Raw genomic sequence first — 24222 nt, forward strand, 5'->3', positions numbered from 1 at the left:
GTGCCCAACGACACAAGCCCAGGTCATTGTCAACACATCTGGAACATTTTATGGACACATTGAGTTGGTTCAACCCGTTTTTTGTATAACCAATACTTCTGTACTTACTACTTGATACTTGGAACATGTTTTGTTTGATACTATTTTATTAATTCTATACCATGTTTTTATTACAAACCAACTGTTGTACAAAGTTTTGTTGTACTAGAAGCATCCGAGAAAGTTTGAAATGTTCAATATGTTTAAAATTCAAAAATGAATTAACGATTACATTGTACTTACTGGTGTACTTTGGTTTCCAAGTACAGTATACCCACTACAAAAATTTAGACTACACCACTGGTCAGCAGTATTGAAAATTCATTTCAGATTTTATCCGGAACGATTCTCCACTTCACCTCAGTCCATTTCAAATGAGCTCTGGTCCAGAGAAGATGGCAGCGGTTCTGGGCAGTGTTCACATGCGGCTTCTTCTTTGTCTGATAGAGCTTTAAGCAGCTTTTGTGGATGAATTATGTTTCCAGACAAAGATCAGTGGAAATGTTCTTGAGTCCATGACGTGCTGTCCAGAACAGAACCAAACTGTTTATAATGCAGGAGCCCCTGAGGGCTCACAGATCACGACCATCCAGTATCTCTGTGGCACGGTTGAGATGAGACATGCGTATAGGAGTAGATGAGATGTTCAGAGTCAAACTAAACCCTGAAGCTGTCGACAAAGAAAGCTGTGAAACCACCTTGTTTAAAATATTGACTTTCAGTCCTTTGAGCTCAGAGATTTTTACAGAGCTTTGATTTTAATATTGTGAATCGATGTTGATGGGATATTCAAAGTTTTCACACTTTACTGAGATTGTTCAAGTATTTTAGACATTTTTTTCACAGACTGGTGAACCTCTGCCCATCTTTACTTCTGAGAGAGTCAGCCTCTCTAAACGTCACTTGTTATACCCAGTTCTCTGACTCACCTGATACCAGTAATCCCATTTTGTTGCACAATGCTCCTCCAACTGTTTCTTATTCGCTTACTTTTATTTTTATAGCCACAACTTTTGTTGAGATGTGTTGTTGCTATAAACTCAAAATGTCCTTTTATTAATAAAATATTTATAATTTTTTAAATGACACAATTGCATCATTTGATGCGTTTACTACGATCCATTATGAAAAAAAATGGCTTTGTGAGATTTTTTTAATCACTGCATTCTGTTTCATGTACATTTACACAATGCACACACTTTTTTAGAATTAATGTAATATTACTGATGAAATAAATTGTCTTTAAGTCACAATTGTTGAGGTATCATTCACCTAGTCTATGAAAGACTGTGCAGTTTTATTTAGCTGCTACATGCATTAGGTATGTAAAATAAATGTCTGTTGTATATTCGGTATAACTCAAACCAGATTATTTAACGTTATTTTATTTTAGATTATTAGAAAAGGCAGGATAATGTGCATGTGCCTCATGCTGTCCTCAGGGTGAACTGCTGTTAGTTGACATGAAGTTACTTCCAGGTCAAAATACATCTGGGTTAAAGCAGCAGAGCAAAACGCTGCTTTCAAAATCCTCGAGTCACGTCATAAATAAATTACATAAATAAATTACATAAATAAAGTAAATGCATCAGTCTTTGCTCATGGGTATCATCGAAAATGAATTTTCATGTGAATAAAAGTACAATCTGTTTCAATCCAACCTCCTTTTTTATTTTAATTCCAAAGACTGATAGGTTAGAAAACTCCATCCATCTATCTCAGATATTTGTTTGGTTATGGAGGCAAAGCACCCGAGGCGTTTATTTCACAGCGAATGAGGCTCGCATCGTTCTGTAGAACAAGTTTCTGGTTTGGAAGAAACATTTTCTTTTTTCTAAGCATGAAATTAAGGTTTACAAAAAGCAATTCCAATATTTGTAGAGTCATTATTTACACACCACTTGGCCAAAACTCTCTTGATGCCGTCAACCTGCTGGGTTGTTGCGTTTCAAACCAGTTTTCTGAACTAGGACCGTACGGTTCAACAGACATGTGTGAAAGGTCCACAAGAATTTAATTTGTGATTTATGTTCAGAAACATATTTTTTCCTGACAAAGTAGAGAAACTTCTTCTCTTGGCTGCTCCCTCTTCAGGGGTCTCCACAGCGACTCACCCTCCTCCATCCCTCACCCCAGTTGACATGACACAACCTGTCAATCAATCCAGTAGGCTTATCAGCAACCAACTAATCAACGATCGTAATCTATACCCAAGTGGACGCCCCCTTTTCCTTTGACAACATTGTTGGTGTTTTGCATTAAGAACGCTTTACAGTCTGCGGGATTTCGTGAAATATCACCAGAAAAAAAGGGTTTAGAGGGAGGAATTCGGTTAATTTCATTTCCAAAACCTAAACGGAGGCTGGAAAAATGTAAAAGGTGTGTGAAGGCTGGTGACTGAGCAGCTGAATACCACAGTGATAAACAGGAAGTACCGCATGTTCATCTGCACGAAGGTAACTGCAGGTAAATCCTCCATTTTTGCCCTAATGACATTGTATGCTTAATGGTTACATGAAAGGTTAAAACTAGTTGTGCTTTGTTTTGTATGTAGATATATGTTACAACTTCTGGTTTGATATGATCAGTTAAAACTAAACTGACCAAGTACACAGTGTTTAATAGGTTATATAATGTAAAGCTTACACTCAGTACATACTGAATTTTACTGTAAATTCTTGCTCTGTCACTCTGCAGCATGAAAATCTCTACTGCACTATATTTTAAGTTAGCAGTAGCTTTGAGTATTATTATTATTCTCCTGTCTTTTTTACCTTAATGTTGGCTGATAAGACAGAAATGCCTCAGTAAATGTTTTAGGTAACGCTGTGAGCTTCACTACCTCAACCATTGCAGCCATCTTTATTTGTTTTTCTGAGGTTATCTCACCCTGGGTTACATTTCCATTTGGGTGGAGCAATCTTACCGTTCGCATCATGTCAACTTCCATGTCCTCCATAAATCTCCTCTTGGGCCTTATTTTTTGTCTTTTTCCTGGCAGCTGCATTTCTAACATCCTACTACTTCTTCCAAGTGTCATGAGTCACGTGATGGTTTACTGCACTATGGTCTCACAGAAAGAAGATCCGATGCTCAATCCCCACCTGTGTGGTTTGTATGTTCTCCTCGTGTTCACATGGGTTTTCTCCTGGTACTCCTGTTTCCTCCCACAGTCAACATGCACGTGAGGCTGCCTTCAGGCCCAGGCCTCTAGTGCAAAATAGATAATTGATCTCAATAAATAAATAATATACCACTGTCCCTCCTCTGGACATGTCCAAACCACTGTCCCTCCTCTGGACATGTCCAAACCACTGTCCTTCCTCTGGTCATGTCCAAACCATCTCAGTGTGTCCTCTCTAACTTTATCTCCCAGTTGTTCAACCTGTGCTGTACCTCTGATGAGCTCATTCCTAATCTTATCCATCCTTGTCACTCCTAAGGAGAACCTCAACATCTTCATTTCTGCCACTTCCAATTCTGTCTCCTGTCTTTTTGTCCATGTCTCTGTCTCCAGACCATACAACAAACATGTCCTTTGACCACTGCTGACACCCTTTATGTCACAAATCACTCCTGTATCTTTTCATCACTCCATCCTGCCTGGACTCTCTTCTCCACCTCTTTCCCACACTCCCCATGTTCCTGGACAGTGGACCCCAAGTCCTTGAAGTCCTGCTCCTTTGTGACCTCTGCTCCTTGTAGCCTCACTGTTCCACCTCCTCCCTCTCATCCACACATGGACTCCGTCTTACTACGGCTGACTTTCATTCCTCTTCTTTCAAGTGCATACACACACACACCTCTCCAAGTTCTCTTCCACCTGTTCCTTGTTCTCACCACAGACCACGGTGTGCTGCTTAATGACAGTGGTTGTCTCAAGCTTTGGAAATACAAATAAAAAAGTCTTAAAAGTTCTGGTTGTTGTTTCATGAATTATTTTAATGTTGGGCTTGGAGCAACACGACAAGCTAAAGTTTAGAGTTTGACATTTTTCACAAGCTTCACGTCCTAACAGCAGGGTTCACTTCCTGTAGTTTAAGCCGTGAAATAAGCCTTTTTTTACATCGACTTTTTACTGTTAATTAGTTTACACTTTCATAATAAAAGATCTGAATGGCCCTGACATGTCACACGTATCACTACAGCTCTGTAAACAATTTAAAAAGCTGGAAATGTTGGACAAAAATCTCATTTCAGGATCTATTTCCTGTCCTGCACATGGGACTTGCAGACAAAAAAAAATAATAGAAGAACACTTTAGTAGCTCCTATATCGGATCTTTTTGACCCTCGTGAAACACCTGAACATACCAGAAAGGCCTGCTGCGCTACAGACGAAAACATCCCACATGGGAAGAACAAGTGCAGAGGGAAAGCAAAAGAGAAAGAAAAAGTTGCTTCGAGAAGAGAAGTTTCAATTTGCACCTGACAGAGACGGGTTATTGAAAGAGAAACGACCTCTCAGTGAGATGGATTCGTCAAGTGCGAGCTCAAAAATCCCACCGCAGATTAAAAAGACCCCAAGCGTGCCGCCAGCGTGGCGGTGTCCCCACCGTATCTTTAACTGAGAACACACGTCTTCGACTGGGATGCACTTGAAGCTGAAAATGTAAGATAGGAAGGAAAAAAGCAAAGAAGCGTAAATAAAAAGAAGGAACATAATTTGTTAGATCATTTATTATTTAAATGTGTCACTAAAGTTTTACTGTTCCTGCGTGTGTGAATATTTCTTTAGCTGCTCACCTTGTCTAGCTGCTGCAGCCTTCTGAGCCGCTTCCTCCTTGGCCTTTTTAGCTTCTTCGATGGCGGCCAGTTTGGCTTCGTGCTGCTCCTTCAGGGCGTTCCACTCCTTCCTGTTGTTCAGCAGACGGTCCAGCATGGGAGTGATCTCTACGTGGAAACGACTGAACTCCTGGGGATCACAAAAAGATGATTAAAAAACAAAATGACATTTACAACAGCAAAAAATCTTAACTGAAAACATCAAAGTTCATGCTCAATAATCCAGGTAAAAAAAAATCCAACAAAGTTCAGTCAGATCCTCTGGACGGTTTCTTTATTTGTTGTAACGTTTCGTCCTTCATCCAAAGGACTTCATCAGTTCCAGGAGCCACAATAAACTCACTCCCACAAGCAGCACACTCCCATAGTGAACCAACCAGTTTGATAGTGATAAGATGGTTTCTGGAGTCCGCCCTCTCCCCCGTCGACTCCTCTGAGGAGCCATGGCCAAAGTGGTTCAAAACATCAAAGTTCATGCTCAATAATCCAGGTAAAAAAATCCAACAAAGTTCAGTCAGGTCCTCTGGACGGTTTCTTTCTCTCTTTTTTTGTTTTTGTTGTTGTAACGTTTCGTCCTTCATCCAAAGGACTTCATCAGTTTGAGGAGAGGTCAGAGGAGCCTCAACAAACTCAGATTATTGAGCATGAACTTTGATGTTTTCAACCACTCCAGCCACTGCTGCCTCAGAGGAGTCGACGGGGGACAGGGCGGACTCCAGAGACCATCTTATCACCATCAAACTGGTTGGTCCACTATGGGAGTGTGCTGCTTCTGGGACTGAGTTTGTTGTGGCTCCTCGGACTGATGAAGTCCTTTGGATGAAGGGCAAAAATAAACCATCCAGAGAACCTGGCCTAACTTTGTTGGATTGACTGAAAATGATTATAAATTATTATATCATTAAAATTATTATAAAAACAGTTTTTATGTCAAAAATACGAACATTTATCAGTTCATGGTCTAACACATCCCCACTACCAGATGTTGCATAAACAACTAACTATTCTCATACAACTTTAAAATAATCCCCTTAATTAGAACCAAAGCATGTCATTTTTTAATATTTCCAACGGCAGCTTATTTTTGTGGTTTAATGTCTGACCTTGTAGACGAACGAACAGACGAAATCGATGAAACCACACTGCAGCTTTGGCAGCTCGTCCGCTTTGTTCCTGTCCATCATTGGCTGAAGACAGACAAGTAAACGCATCATTAAACTTCTTTTAGACACTCTTCCATGCAGGGTTGAGGGAGCTGGTGCCCATGTCCAGCAGGCACTGTGTGGAAGGCGGGGTACCAGGGGTGTGGACTCGAGTCACATGACTTAGACTTGAGTCGAAAAAGTATTTTTCTGTCTGCGGGAGGAAACCAGAGTGATTAAAATAAACCAACATTTTTAAACCGCACAGTTTTATTCTGCAGATCTGAACTGTGAAGACACGTTTTACACATCAGAGGATCAAACTGTCTCTGATCTGCAGTAAATATTTACTGACAAATGTTATTTTACTAACATGCTCCACACATTAAAGCAGTGGAGCATGACTCCTGGGAGTGGTGGGGGGAGTGACAGAGTCGTTTAACCAAGTTTATTTTTTTATGAATGTAGCAAATTATTTGTCCAATGTTTAATATCATGTTATAATATTTTTAAATATTAAATTTTTATGTGGACTTGTTTTATCGGCCACAGCACAATTAAAAATTTAACAAGCGGTACGTCTGAAGGATTTGAAAAGTGATTAATGAGATGAGCCTTTTCTGGATGGGAACTGAACAGAGTATGTAAGTAAACCTCAATGTTTTTGGTGCATTATATTAAATATGATACGAGTCACACAGTGGAGAAGAACAGCAGTAGTTTTATTTATTTGTTTTGCCTTTTCGAGGCAGCTCATTGTGATGGATTCTGGCAGAGGGAGCAATTTATTTGTGACTAGGTGCAATGTAGGAGCCAACAGGTGGCCAGTGGTAGCCTTGGCCACCAAGATCACCTTCATTTTCAGACGATAAGCCACTACTTGTTTCATACGCTTTGAACACCACGGCTTATACAATGCTGCGGTTAATTTATGGATTATTATCTTTTTGACAAGCTTCATGCCGCCAAATTATTTAGCCTCGTCACACCCGGACGCTCTCATATCCGCCCAATACACGTCTCTCTTAGGGGGTGAGTCCTCATGACTCAATGAGACTACCTGTATAAATAAAGTAAAAAAAAAATCTAACCGATGAAAAAACTGAACAAGTCACAGTGGACCAATGAAACACGGTGTCCCCCCCCCCCCCCCTCACTGTTCTCTCCTCCCCTCCCCTTCGTGCACAACAATGTGTTTGCAGCCACTCGGATTAAATGTGAATCGTGCATTTAAAATGGCACTCAGTGGGAGGATGACTGGCGGCAAGAAATCGTTTACCAAAACCGGCCGCATGCAAAGAGCAACTTTTGCTCAAGTCTGCCGTCCTGACAGTGGAGCAGTGTCAAAAAAAATCCGCAGACGCCAACGGGTTTTGAAAGACATCCGAGTGATGGAGGACAGCACAAGCTCATGGGCGCAGTGCACAGGAGGAAGATGACGATAGTGATCAACGACTTCCTGGTAGGCTACTGTATTTTATTTAAACAGCCATGTTACAAGCGCTGTTCAGACAAAAACAAACATTTACTGTACGTTTTGTGTCTGTCACCAGTACATATGTAATTCAAAGTAAAAAAAGAAAATCTTTGTGTAAATATCTCATTACAACGTAGACACCTGAGGCTTATACACAAGACCGGCCTATATATATGTGTACAATTTGTTTTTCATGTTAAAGTTAGTGGGCATGGTTTATATTCAGGTGCGCTCAATAGTCTGGAAATTATGGTAATATTTGGCTTCCCTGGTCATTTGAGGATTCTATACCTTTAAGAAATATAAAAACCAGAACACATTGTTTCCTCAAACGATAGAGGTGGTCTGTTTACACATATGTATCTGATGGTCACCTTGGATTTTTTATGGTGACCCTTCTTACATCTATATAAAGCAACACACCAAAAATGAAGCAAGTTCATGACTTTTCAAGTAATCCATCTCACAAGGTTAACATGGCAGCCATCTTGGATTTTGACATTTTGACAGGAACATTTCTTATGTCAAGATGTAGCCATGCACCACGATGAAAATCAGTACCTTGGTGACTTTTCAAGTTATCTTGCTCGCAAAATGCACAGATGGACAGAAATTCCGATTCTGACGAAGACGCTGTAACGTCAGTTTCTGCTCATCGTTTCATTAAATAACATGAAACTGACTTTTTCTTTGAAGCAGCAGTGAGAAAATCTTCTAGTACCTCTTTGTGTGGGTGCTTGGATGTTGAAAACAGAATCTAGATCTTTAGTTTGTTGGTTTAGAGTTTTAAAAAAACTACTGAAATAAACCATGTGAAGTAAATCGGTTGTATTTTTGCAATCGTATTCAAAGCACACATAAAATATATTAAGCAACACACTGAGATCCAGTGGAAAGCTCGTGCTGACTCCAGTTGTAAGGAAAATTACTCGCCCACATTTCCTGATAAAGACGGCCTGACAGTCTCTCTGTGCTGGAAAAGTACAAACTAATCAAAGTGAAACGTTTCCCCTGCCGACAGCTGCTGTTAATTTCAGAGGTGGAACAGTGTAAGGTGGTTCTCTCGCACTTGGAGGGTCTCAAGGACGTTAGGGAACACAACCGAGCGAAACGCGGGGAGCTGAGAAAGGATGGGGTCGGCTGGGTCGAGGCCGCAGCGACCGATCTTTCTGATTCAGTGCTCCACATAATGGCGTCTGCTCAGCGCCGCCGCCACAGGGACTTTACTTCGTCCTTTCGTTTTGTCTTCCCACTGCGTTTCTGCGTTCATCACATCCTTCCAGAGCCACAACTTTAATTGCTGAGTGGGCCCTTCAGTTTATCCCTTTTCCTTACATTCAATGTTCTTTAAGAAGTATAAAAAATAACCAATTTTATTTAGATAATTAAATCAAATATTAAAAAATAACACATGATCCTTACTGTTTGTTTTAATAATGTTCAAAAGGATTCAACTTGTTTTTTTTTCCTAACAGTGTCTGATTGTTTTGCCGTTTGCCACATTGTATTTTTTTACAAAGCACACGTCCTTTTTTAAAAATCAAAAGCAAGTTGCATTTGCAACCATGAACATTTTGTACATGAAGCATTAAAAAAAGGTCATGCACCTTAACAAAGACCAAACAATTGCTCCAAAACCTTTGGTTTCAGAATTATGTTCCTTTTTCTTCACGTTTTTGTTGATTTAATCACAAAACTTTCAACTTGACAAGAAACCAGTTCATTAAATGTTTACAAAACACAGTTTTTCCTTCTTTTATATAATGTTAACAGGGGCCGAGATGGTATAGAGGGAGGGCAGCCGAACTGGGACCAGAAAGTCGCTGCTCGACTCCCGGTCATGCCCACATGCTGTGGTGCCCTTGAGCAACACACCCAATCCCCAACTGCTCCCTGGGCACCCACATAGCCACACGCCGCTCCACCTGGGTGCACCACAGGTGTGATATGGGTTAAATGCAGAGAACTAATTTCATCAATGTATAGGAACATAAAGTGATAACACATAGCTCAGTAAATATCTCTAACAAAGCAGGGGATGAAAATCCTGGCCAGAAGGAACATAATTATGAACTTTCTTTTTTATCATTTGGTATAAAGGTTAGAAAAGCAAATTTTACTTTAATTTATGTTAGAGACATTTAGTGTGCTATGTGTTTACAATGATGAAATATATATATATAGGGCTCTGCTGTACTAAATAAAAAGCTGCCATTTGCATGACAGTTGTTTGTTACTTTTGTACACAACATGCTAATTAGGTGTTGCCTTTTTAATCCAAGAGTAATGAGTTACAATCATTTTAATAAGATAAGATAATGGAAATCAAAACAGACAATTACGATGACAGCTGCACATTAATGGACTTAGGTCTATTTTATTTTAAATTATTTGTTTGAAACATAATTTCCTGTTAAAGCGAAACATTTAACTCTGACAAAGTCAATAATATGTAATGGATTAACTCTCGATTTTTCAAAATTATAATAAAACAACAACAATGAACAGTTTGTTTTGCATTTTAGGGTCATTAATTGTGTAGCAACACAGTGGAGGAAGTTTGGGCCACTTCAGCATTTGTGATAAAAAATGGTTGAAAAATGTATCGTAATGATTTTACAGTTAATTTAATTTAAAGTCAGAAACTTGGTTGGAGCTGGTAATGTGACCACCGTCACACAGAAAGCTACAGCTCAAGATCGCTCACTCTGCCAATAATCTAATCCCATGATGCACCACAGGTCATTGGTCACAACGTTGAGAAACATTTAACAATTTGACTTTTCACACTAGGAAAATCACATTATTTTTATTTTATTTATTTTCAGTTTCTTAATAAGTGCAAAAAAACATTAGCAGGACATCATCAATAAGCCCCTGCATTTGCTAAATGCGTTAAAAAGAAAGACAAGTTACACGTATCTATTGATCTTAGGTGTTCTTACGATGGGTTGCTGCTCCAGAACCGTCCTCTCCAGGTCTCCCTGCTCCCAGAACTCTGCAGCTACAGAAAGTGCCACCTGGAGGAGAACAACATTTTTTACGTCATGCCCTGCATCAAATCACTTAATGCACCCAGACAAAACTAAACATTCTCAATCACTTGCTCAAAGTAAAACCAAAGCAGCAACATTAGTTTTTCAGACATTCACACATCTTAATATTTGATGAAACTGCTGCTAGAGAAGAGAACTCATAATGCTGATTTACATTAATTAACCTTTATTATACCAGGCCAGTCCCACTGAGATCACATGTTTCTTCTTGGAGGAAGGCCTAGGCCTGAAGGCAGCCTAACATGCACGTTTTAGATTGTGAGAGACAACCGGAGAACCTGAGAAACCCACAAGGAGAACATGCAAACTCCACACAGAAAGACCCCAAGTCCAATCTGGGGCTTAAACCCAGAACCTGCTTCCTGTAGGAATACAGTGCAAACCACTAAACCACTGTGCTGCTAACTAATAATAACAAAATGACACATTTATATCCATCCATCCATCATCTTTTACCCGCTTCTTCCTTTCCGGGTCATGGGGGTCAATGGTGTCCATGTCCAGCAGTCACTGTGTGAGAGGCAGGGGACACCCTGGACAGGTCTCCAGTCCATCACAGGGACAGAGACAAACAAGACAAATAACCATTCACTCTCACTCACACCTAGAGATAATTTAGCGTTATCAATCAGCCTAACATGCATGTTTTTGGTCTGTGGGAGGAAACAGGAGTGCCCGGAGAAAACTCACGCATGCACGGAGATCCATCCAGAAAGTCTCCCAGCTGGGATTTGAACCGATGACCTTCTCGCTGAGAGGCAACATCTCTACCAACTGATCCACTGTGCCTTTTATATTGTAACAGTTTAAAGCTATCACAATGTTCCACAAGTGAGCAGTGTTGATGAAGAACGAAGAAGTGTTGTGATGAAATGAAAGCTTCTGTCTTCCTTTATAAACTGAAAAATATTCAGAAATCTGTTGAATCATTAAAAAAAATGTTGTATTCAGGATGGAAAGCTCATTTTTTTAAAAAGATGCGTCATCAAGACAGTTTTGAGGGAACAGTAGCTGCGAGGCCTGTGCAGAAAGTCAGCGTTGTTTTCATCAGGAACTGAGAAGTGTAAAATTTTAACCACTGAAACGTTTCTTACATAAAACAGAACAGCTCTAGATTTTCTCTTCACATATTGTAACAGGTGTTGAGAGGATCCGTTTTGGTGGCCTTAGGATCGTCTCTGCTTTTTGCAGATGATGTGGTCCTATTGGCTTCATCAGGTCGTGATCTACATCTTTCACTGGAGCGGTTCGCAGCCGAGTGTGACGGGACCGGGATGAGGATCAGTTCCTCCAAATCGAAGGCCGTGGTCTTGAGCCGGAAAAGGGTAGAGTGCCCTCTCTGGGTCAGGGAGGAGGTCCTGCCCCAAGTGGAGGAGTTTAAGTAAGTTTGTTGACGAATGAGGGAAAAATGGAGCGAGAGATCGACAGGCGGATAGGTGCGGCGTCAGCAGTGAAGCGAGCGCTGTACCGGTCCGTCGTGGTGAAGAGAGAGCCGAGTCAAAAGGTGAAGCTCACAATTTACTGGTGGATCTACGTTCCTACCCTCATCTATGGTCATGAGCTTTGGATTGTGAACGAAAGAACGCGATCACAGATACAGGCGGCCGGAATGGGTGACTGGGCTCTCCCTTAAAGATAGGATGGGAAGCTTGGTCATCCTGGAGGGACTCAGAGTAGAGCCGCTGCTTCTCCACATCGAGAGGAGACAGTTGAGGTGGCTTGAGCATCTGGTTAGGATGCCTCCTGGATGCCTCCCTGGTGAGGTGTCCCAAACACGTCCCACCAGGAGAAGACCCAGAGGAAGACCCAGGACATGCTGGAGGGACTATGTTTCTCAGCTGGCCTGGGAACACCTTGGGATTCCCCCGGAGGAGCTGGACCAAGTGGCTGGGGAGAGGGAAGTCTGGGCCTCCCTACTCAAGCTGCTACCCCCACGACCTGACCCCGGATAAGCGGAAGAGAATGGATGGATGGATGGATGGATGGATGGATGGATGGATGGATGGATGGATGGATGGATGGATGGATGGATGGATGGATGGATGGATGGATGGATGGATGTTTTAAACAGGCAAGACTATGAAAGGGAAAAATACAGGTTTGGATGAGACCTAATCTGTGATCACTCTGAGTAAACTTCATGGTTCTGGTCGTGTTAAAACTGATTTTTAACAATGTCTATATACATCATTGCATCAGTCTTTATGTACTGGGATACATTTGCTATAAATTAATTATTTATTCACAGCTTACACCCCTCAGAATTCTTTAATGCTTGAAAATGAATGACCCAAGAGTTCAGATAAAGGGACATGCATTTCATTTCAGATGATCAAATTTAAGTAACTATGCTTGTAAATCCACTTAATTTTCTGCAGTATTCTTGAAATTGCTGCAAACGTTCTGCTGTTGCGTGTGCATACAGCTTCAAAGCAGCTGCTGCTGAGAAGAAACATTTTGCCTGATAACTCCAGTCAGACGAAAGGTAAAAAAAATGATCATGGGGCTCTGGTTATCAAACAGCCAGACGTGTGTGTTTTTTATTGACCTGGTAATTCTTAATGGTAATGTGCATAATACATTTTTCATTAAAATAAGATGCTGAGCATGGCAGGTGGTGATGAGGAGAATAAAAAGCAGCAGGTCGCTTTGATGCACGAGGTCATCAGGAACCTCTGCTGAGATTAATGGAAGCGCCGACAAAACACCATTTGTAGCCGAGTTTATCTTTGGCTCGCGATGAACCTCTACCTGTGTGTGTTTCATTGCAGCGAGCAGATAAACATAAGGCCACATTTTCAGAGATTCTGCATGGACCTACCTTGCTCTGGATCTCCCATGGCTTGGCGATAGCAGAAAGATCACAGGCAGTCATCATCATGGCCCTGAAAACACGACGCCTCTGTTATTCCTGTGTTCCTTCTGACAGCAGTCTTTGTGTACATCTCTACCTACATGACAATCTCTTTGCGAGTGGTCTCGAGCATCATGTATTTTGTCCAGTCGTTCCAGTTCTCATAGGTCTTGGATTGATCCACAATCTTCTGAAACATTGTTCTCTTCCTGAGCAGAAACAAACAACATTGAAGAACATCTCATTTGGACAGAGATTGTAGACTTCTGTTCACTAGCACCCACCACTAAAAACACTTTCTAACGATGTCTCCCGTCGTGAGGGATTTAAATACTGTGTAATTTTTGAGATGATTGTTTGTCTTGACTGGGATTGACCAAGAAATGTGAGTCAACCTTAATGTTTTTTTGTTAAATATTTTTAAGAGGGTAAGAGTTACACTGTAGAGAAGAACAGAGGGTTTTTTTTTGTCATCCAAGGTGGCACGGTGGACAGATCCTGACGAACTGAGTGAACAATTTATCCACCACCAGGCGCAATGGCAAAGTCAGGGGGTGGCCAATGGTGGCTTTGGCCCCTATAGATTCATCCTCAGCCACCCCAATCATTTGTGGAAACTATATTTTAAAGCAATATAAAAACTAGAAAACAGAGTTTCCTAAAATAATTACCATACCATTTTATTTATAGAGCACTTAAAACAGCGACAAGGCCAACCAAAGTGCTGTACAGACAGAACAACAGGCAACACACAAAGCAAAATACAAAATGAAGTAAATCAGAAATCTAGACAAAAAAACGATGCAGATAATGACGACCAACCAGTGTGGAGCGTACAGGTTCAAAACACAGATCATCTGGTGTTGAAAGCTACTGAATAGTAGTGAGTTTTTAAACGGGACTTGTAAACCGAGAGGGAGGGGACCTGTCTGACAAGCAGAGGTAACTCGTTCCAAAGTCTTGGTCCTGCTACAGAGAAGGCCCTGTCCCCTCTGCGCTTAAGACAAGTTCCTGGAACTTACTGGCTTACTAATAATAAAGTTCTGAACTGCCTTGAACGAATAAAACTTATTGGATATGGAATCTGGGAAAAAAAATACATAAACACTAATTTTAAACATAACAGCTTCCTAATATCACATCAGAGCTGCCCCTTCAACTAAAAAAATTCTGCTTCTACCCTTAAAAAAAAAAATATATTCGCCACTTAAAGTTAAGTCATTGGCAATTTAATTAAAAACACAAAAATATAATTAAACATCACAACGAAATTCCAAATCAGTTTTACAGATTAAGAGGGTCATTAATAAAATTTTGATTTACGAAAAATGAGAGAAACGTTTGATGGGTAATCACGTGATGTACGTCAGGTTTCAAAACAACGATGACAATTTGTCAAAATAACAGCGATCAAAATGTCAAAAAGACAATCCAATTTACTTTCATTTTTTAAAAAGTCTTCTCATTGTACAACTAAACAACTGAGAATTGGAGCACATGAAGGCAGTGGTGATGGAGCTAGGACTCGACGCGGTAGTGGAGCATGCTCTATTCACACAAGAAGAGAGCTGTGCTACAAAAAGTTACTGAATCAAGTGTTTACAAATGTAGGTAAACGTGGATGTTTAATAACCTGCTAAAATACACCAGAATGCAGGAGATGACATCTACTTTATTCAAAATTGTCTGGTGGAGGGCCCCCAGACCCCCACCCCATGCTATTTGCGTTCCGGCATCATTTGGTTTACAAATTAAGCACCGAGTTAAACATAAACTCACTTTAGCTAAAAGGATTGATGTGTTTTTTCCCATTAATAATAAAGTAAAATGCAGCATCTTGATTAAATAGAAAAATATATATTTCCTGTTGAATCAAAAATGCTTGTAAAATAATTTAGTCACACTGACTTGAAGTAGAGAGCCAGGTCCGTGGCAATTATAGCAACATCCATGAGGTGAATGACGAGATCATGCTGACGGCGGTTCAAATTCTGATAAATGTTTAAAGCCTGAAACACGAGAAAAAAAAAAAAGGCAGGAAGTCACTTCAAATAAAAGTTCGACAAAGTGTGAACAAGGTGTGCTGAGAGAGGGTTGCAGCTAGAAGACGAGCATGAATTTATTTCAGAAAGGAAATACTGCAAGTAACAAATGTTGGATAAAATACATAAAGTCACAGAAAATGGTTAAAAACAACTACAACAAACATAAATGGGTGTTTTATCAAATACCAACGCTTTTGTTAACTTTCAACAAATGCAGCTTGAAGGAAATGGTGCCAAAAGATGGAATTTCATTTAGCCAGAAATTGCTGAAATATTCTTTAGGTCTTCCCACTGCCCTGTCCCGTCTGCATGTAGGTCAACGCACCTCGTCTCTCAGTAAAGTCTTGCCGAACTCCAGATGGTGCCTCTCCAGGATCGAGGAGCCGTGAAGCTTCGCCAGAGGATTACCAGATCTGGACACACACGCACACGCAGCACGATGGGAGGTTATACTGTGATAAATCACGCATGTTAAACCTCAGAGGACGCCTGGGCTGGTGTGTCCAAAGCTAATGGCCACTCTCATTAGCTCATCCATCAGCAGGTGGAGCGGAGCAGCTGGAGGAGCATCAGGTCAATAACAAATAACTGATGGTCCCTCATCATGTCACTTTCACCCAAACCTCAGGTCGTCTGCACCCACGACAGTTTATCCATCGTGTCGATCGATCAAGCTCAGAATGACTCCACAGTCTGACGTTCACCAAGTATAAAAAACAAAGTCTGTTCTGATTCCTTACTTCATCTGGTAGAGGTTGTTGGTTCCTCTGTGGTCAATATCATGACAGAAGCCAGCGGTCACCATGGCCATGCACTCCAGGTCAGTGAAGTAACGCTTCAGATCACCGGTCTGAGCCCAACAGAAACACAAGAGTCAGAGGGAGAGAAGGTCTGAACACAACTAACGTACGTACTACATTATGACATAGCCCATTCTCACTGTCATTTATTTATTTTTGCTCTTGTTCCAAGTACACATAAACACTAAACTATGCATTAGCACATTCACAGTATATTCCAGGAAAAAATAAGGGGGGGGGGGGGACTGTGGAAGAAAACACAAAGAGGGAGAGAGAACAATTTCTTTGTCACCTTGAATAGAGAAGATGTGAGGTGTGGGCTAAATGAGAGGAGTGGGGGAGACCAGGGAGTAAAGGAGGATAGAAGGAAGTGGAGGAGGGAGTCAGATTAGCTGTGAGACCATCAGCAGTGTGAACATGGTCTGTCCAACGTTGAATCCATGTCTCCAGTTGTGGTAGGTGATCTTCCTGTATCCTTTACTGACAGAGTACATGAATCTCACCAAGACCTGTAAAAACAAAAAAACATGTTACTGCTCCAGTTTGTATCAACATGACAAGAGCTGTTGAACAAAAATGATAGTTTGGCTCATCATTGTAGTTACCATATTTTCTGGCATATAAGTTGCACCTTTTTGCTCAATTTGCATACCCTGCGACTTGTACGCCGAAGTGACTTATTTATGTTTTTTCCCCCCATATTTATAAACCAATTTTTGGCTGAGATACGACCGTTTTCATTCATCCTGACATTGAAAATGTTGAACACTACCATTTTGAGCCACTACATGGCACTCGAGTAGTATGGCATGCCGTTATGTCATGTAATAGATAAAAGTGGCTATTAATGACACAATCTGCTTGCCTTAGTTAGCTATCTTAGTACAGCTCCGTGATCATGTTTGGAGCAACCGTCAAATCAGCTTCATTTCACTGCACCGCCCCGGCGAAATGCAGCTAATTTGACCACTGAAGTGCATTTATTAAGTAAAAGTTCAACCTAGACGCACCTTTACTATAATTTCGAGCTAACAAATAAATGTTTTTAGGTGGTTATCTTGTTTAATTTCGAAGAAATGCACAACGGGTCCTCCCTCTGCGCACTCCCACTTCTGCGAATCGGCTTTTGAAATGCAACTGATTTGACTGTTAAAGAGTCAGAGTTTCTTTATTGTCATTCGCACCTCATGTGGTACATGTGGTGGAGCGAAATTATGTACACAAGGTCCCAGTTACATCCAACAATAAAATGTATAAGAAAAACAGTAATAACATCTAAGATATGAACTAAGAAAAACATCAACTAAATATACACTAAGCACTCATAACATAAAACATTGAACATCAGCACAAACATGAACATGAGTCTGTGAGCAGATGCGCACGCATGAACACATCAACATTGAAACAGATCAGCAGCAACATGAAACAGATCAGCAGCAACATGATATGGTTTTTCACAGTGATTATTCTAGTTAGAGATTCATGAGTCTAACAGCCTCAGGGTAGAAGCTGTTCCTCAGTCTAGTGGTTCTACACTTAATGCTCCTTAACCTCCTTCCTGAGGGGAGTGGGGCAAAAAGTGTGTGTGCTGGGTGAGTGGGGTCCTTCATGATGCAGGTGGCCCTCTTCCTGCATCTGGAGGTGTAGATGTCTGTGATGGTGGGGAGGCTGATTCCGATAGATTTCTGTGCAGCCTTCACCACTCTCTGCAAAGCTTTTCTTTCTGCAGCTGTGCAGCCTCCATGCCACATGTTGATGCTGGAGCACAAGATGTTCTCCACTGCACACCTGTAGAAGGAGGTGAGGACTGAACTTCCCAGACCAGCTCGCCTCAGCCGTCTGAAGAAGTAGAGTCTCTGTGGAGCTTTCTTGATCAGGCTGGTGGTGTTGTTGCTCCAGCTGAGGTTGTCAATCATGTGTACACCCAAGTACTTGTAGCTGGAGACCACTTCCACCGCAGATCCTCTTATGTTCAGGGGGGTGTAGGTGTTTTTGTTCCTTCTGAAGTCCACAATCATCTCCTTTGTCTTCTTCACATTGATGTGAAGGTTTTTCTCTTTGCACCAGCTCTCCAGGTGTTCCACCTCTTGCCTTTAGCTGGACTCATCATTGTTTGTGATGCATCCCACCACCGCTGTATCATCTGCAAACTTTACAATGTGACAGTTAAAGTGCATTTATTAAGGAAAAGTGAAACTGAGACACACCTTTGCTATTATTTCGAGCAAACAAATAATTATTTTTAAGTGCTAATTTTGTTCAATTCTTATTAAAGTCCTCCCGTGCATGCTCCCGTGGCTGCCATTTGGCAGCCCATCGATTTTTGGCACAATGCCGGCCCACATTTCCAGGTTGTCAGCGGTGACACGTAACAAACGCAACGCAGCAGCGATGACGTATAATAGATGCAAATTAAATGGCAAAGTGACATATTTATATTTTTTCCACTTTATTAGACATATTTGGATTGATGCGACTTATACAGTGGTGCGACGTTTATAGTGGCAAATACAGTATCTATATATAGTGATTTGCATCTTTATGCTTGTAAACAATCTCTCTAGTGTGTCAAGCTAGCCAAATTCCTATCAACTCTTAAGAGAGAGGGTAATGAGCTCACTAAAGATTTACAAGCCACAAGAGTGAATCTGAATTGCACCTGCTGAGCATCTTTAGTAACTAGCAGCGGCTGTGGCTGAGTGGTTAGAGCAGTCGTCCTCCATTGCAAGAGTTGGGGATTCGAATCCACCAGTAGTCACGTGCCGAAGTGTCCCTGGGCAAGACACTGAACCCCTTGTTGCCTCCGTTGTGTGTCCCATCGGTGTATCAATGTCATAGAGCACTCAGTCTCTTTAGAATGATTTGTTCAATTAGCTTTGTAGAGATCTAGTAGAGTGCTGAATGAATGGGTAAATGAGGACACAGATTGTGTTGTAAAGCGCTTTGAGTATCACGATAAGGTAGAAAGGTGATACAAGTACAGTCCATTTAAACCTCTCAGTTTTCTTCCGAAAGTAAAGAGGAACAATGACTGCAGAGTTGCAATGCAGAGAATACAATTAATGTCCATTTCTGTTGTGCAGAAAAGTTTATTCCAGTTAAGGTAGATTAATTATGTCTTGACCAGATCTGACCTTGAAAAAAAAAGTCCACAACATCATTACTACCCAACTAGGCTACTGTAATGCTCTTCATGTTGGGGTCAGTCAGGTCTCCCTTTCACGTCTCCAGCTCGTCCAAAATGGTGTAGCTCGGCTCTTAACAGGAACTCATGGGTTTGAGCATATTTCACCAGTTTTGTCCTCCCTTCACCGGCTCCCTGTACGTATCATAATTGATTTTAAATTTGTCCTGTTGACCTTTAAGTGCCTAAAGTGCCTTGCACCTTCATACCTCTCTGACCTTCTTCTACCTTTATGATCCTTCTCGGGAGATGAGATCATCTGATTAGCTGATTTGGCTGTTCCAAAAACCAGGCTGAAGCTCAGAGGAGATCAGACTTTTTCAGTTGTGGGCCCTAAACTTTGGAACAATCTGCCCCCCCCCCCAACATTAGACAGGCCACTTCACTTCCTGTTTTTAAATCTCATTTGAAAACACCTGTTTCCTCTGACTTCTAATACAGTATGATTTGATTTAGTATTTTATTGTTCTGTGGGATTTTTTTTTTTCTTTTGATGTTTTTAATTAATTTTTTTTTTTTTCCATTAAATTACTCCTATTGATCACTTTGGTAACATCTGCTGTTTTAAATGTGCTTTATAAATACAATTGACTTGACAGAGTTTTATGTCAACAATGCACTTTTATTCGGCCTGGCCCAAAACAACTGTTGCTATCTGAATCTGGCTCCCCCCACGTCGGCCTTGGAAGGTTGACTATCTCAAATTCTCCTGGATTTTATGTGAACAAGTCGCTCTGCTCTCCTCTTCCCTACCAGCTTCCTTCCACAATGACATGGGCCTGTGTCAGAGCTCTACGGCGCCAGCTGATAAACACTGCACCATCACTTATCAGGACTATGGTTTGGGGGAGGGGGGATGGTATCTGGACAGTGTTCACGGACTACTTCTCCTTCAATTCACCGCCTTCGCTGGCCTCCCTCATTTGCCATCTTGGTGCTGCAGCCTAGGTATATGTGAAGGCTCCAGTGCTGCATCCCTCACTTGGGTGGCCTGTGCTGGGACCCCCACCTTGACCCAGTCCACATGCATGTCTTTACGTCACCAGTATGTTGCCTTTCTTGTGCTGAGGTTTTATTTGCAATCTCGCAGTGTCCCGTCAAGGACACAGTGTGAGATATGATATTTTTAATACTTCCTCTTTCCTCATCTTTCCCCTTTTCTTTATCTAAACCAAAAGGGCAGCGCTTCCCACGAGGCTGCAGCCTCAGGCATCCCTGTCTATCCATGCTATTTTCTTTGGACAGCTGTACAGAAATGTAATTTTGTTGTGCTTCTGTGCAATGACAATAAAAAAGGTTGAATCTGATTATTATTACTCATCTGAAAGCCTGAGAAGATCTCATTCTACATCTGCAGTAGGTACAGCTTGTTTCCTGAATGCTTCAGCCATTTTGGTGCAAATTGCAATTTATGCCACTAGACTCACACTGGATCTCTCACAGTGGAGCATTAAATTTCCATGTAGAACCACGTTGTCTTTATTTAAAGGTTCAGAGGCCAAGCATAAACTTTGCTTCTTATTTTACTGCAACCCGTTTTTTGAAAATGACCTTTTTCCCACCTAGATGTAGCCACAGACCAAAATGGAAGTCAGTGCCTCACTTATATTTCCAAGTTACCATGCTCACAACATGCACAGACGGGCAGTGGGTATTCCCAATTCCCCCTCTTTGCTCTGCAACTGGGGACATTAAGCACATACCTCTCTGGGAATGTGAAACTTGTCCACCACCTTCAGCTCGTAGTACATCTTGATGCCACATTTCACAAGATCCAGCTCGGTGTGCTCGAAGTCGCAGAAGTGAAACTCAAAAATCTCAGATTTCTTAGAGTTTGGTAGAACTTCTGACTGAAGAGAAAAGCAGATGGACAGACCCATGTTTGTTACAAACTGTGATAACACTTTCACATTAATTATTCACCATTATTATAGGATAATATGGGCAATATAAAAATGGAAAACATTAAAAAAAATGTTAATTCTAACATTTTATTGTTTTATTTGATGCATGTAACTAATGAATGTTTCAAGCACAAGCTGAATGTTTTGATTTTTACCAGAATCTCCTGGAGTTCCTCCTCCTCGCACTCATCTGGTTCCTTCCCCCACCTCCTCTTGGTGTCCTGCACAAGCATACTTCATAAACTCTCACCTTGGATCAAGCACAGCAGCATCAATCAGCTGACTCTTGATCTGAGGTCAAACACAGTCATGTCTTTCAGCTTTTCTTCCCTCTCCGTTTTCTGACAAATCACCTCATAGAAAATCTGACAGCTCATTTCAGTTTACAGATGCTGCTCGCCTGCTTTTTATATCAGCTGCATGAAAAAAGTTGTCTCTGAACTGGCTTGGTTCGTTTTGTACAACACCAACGTACTGTTCTTCAGCAGTGTCTTGCAGGACCAACCTTTAATTTTCTTCGTCTGCATCACATCCTTGATAAACTGAAAGTGTTTCATTGTGTTTTTTTAATACACATGAATTTCATTGTCAATCATTTAAAAAAATGCCACACAAATGTTTAAATATAAAAAACATTGCAGGTGAACTAACATACAATAAAATCCACTTAAAATAAAATACACTACATAAATAAAATAGACCTGCAAAACTGGTACTTACTGGGTACGCACCAAATACTTCCCTGGTAGTTGCGGAGTCGTTGCTCAGTATACTTACTGGGTATGTACCTGTTGAGAACCGTATTTTTCGGACTATAATGCGCACTAAAAATCCTTTAATTTTCTCAAAAATCGACAGCGAGACTTATAATGCTGTGCGCCTTGTGTATTAATTCTGGTTGTGCTTACTGACCTCAAACCAATTTTTTTGTGGTTATTGTGAAGAAGTTGAAAGAAATTTGACTTATCTGACTGTTTTGATTCACTTAATGCAATTTATAATCCAGTGGGCCTTATGTGTGAAAACAGATGCCTTATAATCTGGTGCGCCTTAGTCTGGAAAATACAGTATCAGGCATATACTTGAAAAAACAAGCAAACAAATAAACAGATGAATAACTGGTACGTGCCAAGTTTGTACTTAGTAAGTACAAGAACGTAATGCATCTGTACCAGGAAAGTATCAGCTACGTACTTTGTGCATACCGAGCTGCATTAATAATAATAATAATAATAATAATAATAATAATAATAATAATTATAATTATAATAATAAAGTGCTATGTGTTGTCATCATTGTAGGTTTCCATACAAAGACAAAATTGACTCTCTGCATTTAACCCATCGCACCTGGGATACACCAAGGTGGAGCTGTGGGCAGCTATCGCTACCCAAGACTTTAATGAGCCAGTAAAAATGTTGTAGCTGGCATGAAGTTTACAATTTTCCAAATAAAATTATTTCTGAGTTATTTATTTATTTATGTTCAGACTGAAGAGATTTATATCCATGTTTGTACATCTCTGAGGCCGTTTTAAAGAGACTGAACTGTTTTTAATATAAATCAATCAGTTCAACAGAGACCGTGTTACTATTTGTTTGAATAGGCAAATAGATTTGAAGATCATCAGCGAAGCACAAAAAAATTTCTGTTTTCTAAAGATGAACCCCAATGGAAGCACATATAACGAGAACAGAGTGGATCCCAAAATGGAGCCCTGAGGAACACCACATTTAAAAGGGGACGCAACAGTGGAATACTTGCACAAGTGAACAATGAATCTCCTTGTTGACAGGTAGAACTGGACTTTTTTTTTTCTATAAAAATATATGAATCCACATAAAAACATATTTATACATATAGCTTAATTGTTATAATTTAATAAAAATCTTATGTACAGTACAAAAAAAAATCAAAGTAACAAATATATTTTCCATCTACTTTAACCAACTTCCCTTCTGTGTTGAGTTATAAATAACTGCCAGAAGAATATTCCTCCATAAGACTCAACCCTCTCTCCCGAGGTCCAAAACTAATTTGTTTAGCGTCCGCCAATTTCATGGCTATAACTCAAATAGAACACGAGACAGGACTCCTTTTATAGATTGACAAGCTTTACTTTTTTTTTCTTTGGAAACTCAAGAGGCTGGTTTGAAAAATTAATCAAAACTAAAATCGATAAACAGAGATTTTTAATTAAACTAAGCTTTAAAATCACATGGAGAAAAACAAGACACTTGGAAACGTTTGGAACCGTCAAGTGAGATTAAATCATAGAACATTTTTAAAATGATAATAAACATTATTCAGCTTTTGTGGTTGCTGCTCCACATCTCTGGAATAGTTTACTTCTTAACTTGTGCGACTTTTAAGTTGATGCATTTTTTTGGGTTTGGTGTCCGGTTCTGGCAAAGTTTGAGATTTAATGAGAGCTGATGTTTTTTTGGTGTTTCTGTTTATTTTACCTTGACTTGGTCTTTAAATATTTCTCTAATGTTTTTGCTTCAATTGTTGTCTCAAGATTTTGTTTGAACTGTAAAATAATCAACTTCTGCTGTTTTTATGTGTCATAAAAATAAAAATGACTTGGACTTTGACCGACAGGCCTTTCCCCCCATGTCTTCCAACTAACCAGAATGTTCTGGATCTCATCCTTGCGACACTTGACGTGGTACAGCACCATGTCCTGGAAGATGTCCTTCCTGTTCTCCAGCTTGTTCATCTTGTCGTAAGTGTCAGTGTTGAGCACAGACCAGCCCAGGAACTGGGTCAGAGACTAGGAGACCAGAACATTTAAACAAATCACACTGGGAAATTAAAAAGAATTATCAGAAAAATGTTATTCATAATTTTTCCCAAACTCGATTTTGGCAATCATGAGCTCCAAATCCATCCATCCATCCATCCATCCATCCATCCATCCATCCATCCATC

The 24222-nt window shown here is 40.5% G+C and overlaps 1 protein-coding gene across 1 annotated transcript in view; it reads right to left on the minus strand.

Annotated features, from left to right (window-relative positions):
* Window positions 1-4590: 4590 nt before the first annotated feature.
* pde6a (phosphodiesterase 6A, cGMP-specific, rod, alpha) overlaps window positions 4591-24222 on the minus strand; it is a 34760-nt gene continuing 15128 nt past the window's right edge. The window contains exons 12-24 of the mRNA XM_037675638.1: window positions 23921-24064; window positions 21444-21509; window positions 21088-21234; window positions 16599-16706; window positions 16138-16247; window positions 15723-15810; window positions 15261-15361; window positions 13454-13561; window positions 13320-13383; window positions 10388-10462; window positions 5927-6010; window positions 4785-4953; window positions 4591-4642 (exon numbers count right to left, since the gene is read on the minus strand). Of these exons, the coding sequence (XP_037531566.1) occupies window positions 4602-4642; window positions 4785-4953; window positions 5927-6010; window positions 10388-10462; window positions 13320-13383; window positions 13454-13561; window positions 15261-15361; window positions 15723-15810; window positions 16138-16247; window positions 16599-16706; window positions 21088-21234; window positions 21444-21509; window positions 23921-24064 (1305 nt within the window). The 3' untranslated portion in view covers window positions 4591-4601. The remainder of the gene's footprint in view (window positions 4643-4784; window positions 4954-5926; window positions 6011-10387; window positions 10463-13319; window positions 13384-13453; window positions 13562-15260; window positions 15362-15722; window positions 15811-16137; window positions 16248-16598; window positions 16707-21087; window positions 21235-21443; window positions 21510-23920; window positions 24065-24222) is intronic.

This window comes from Nematolebias whitei, chromosome 4 (assembly GCF_014905685.2).
Source record: "Nematolebias whitei isolate Nwh7 chromosome 4, NemWhi1, whole genome shotgun sequence".
Classification (NCBI taxonomy): Eukaryota; Metazoa; Chordata; class Actinopteri; order Cyprinodontiformes; family Rivulidae; genus Nematolebias; species Nematolebias whitei.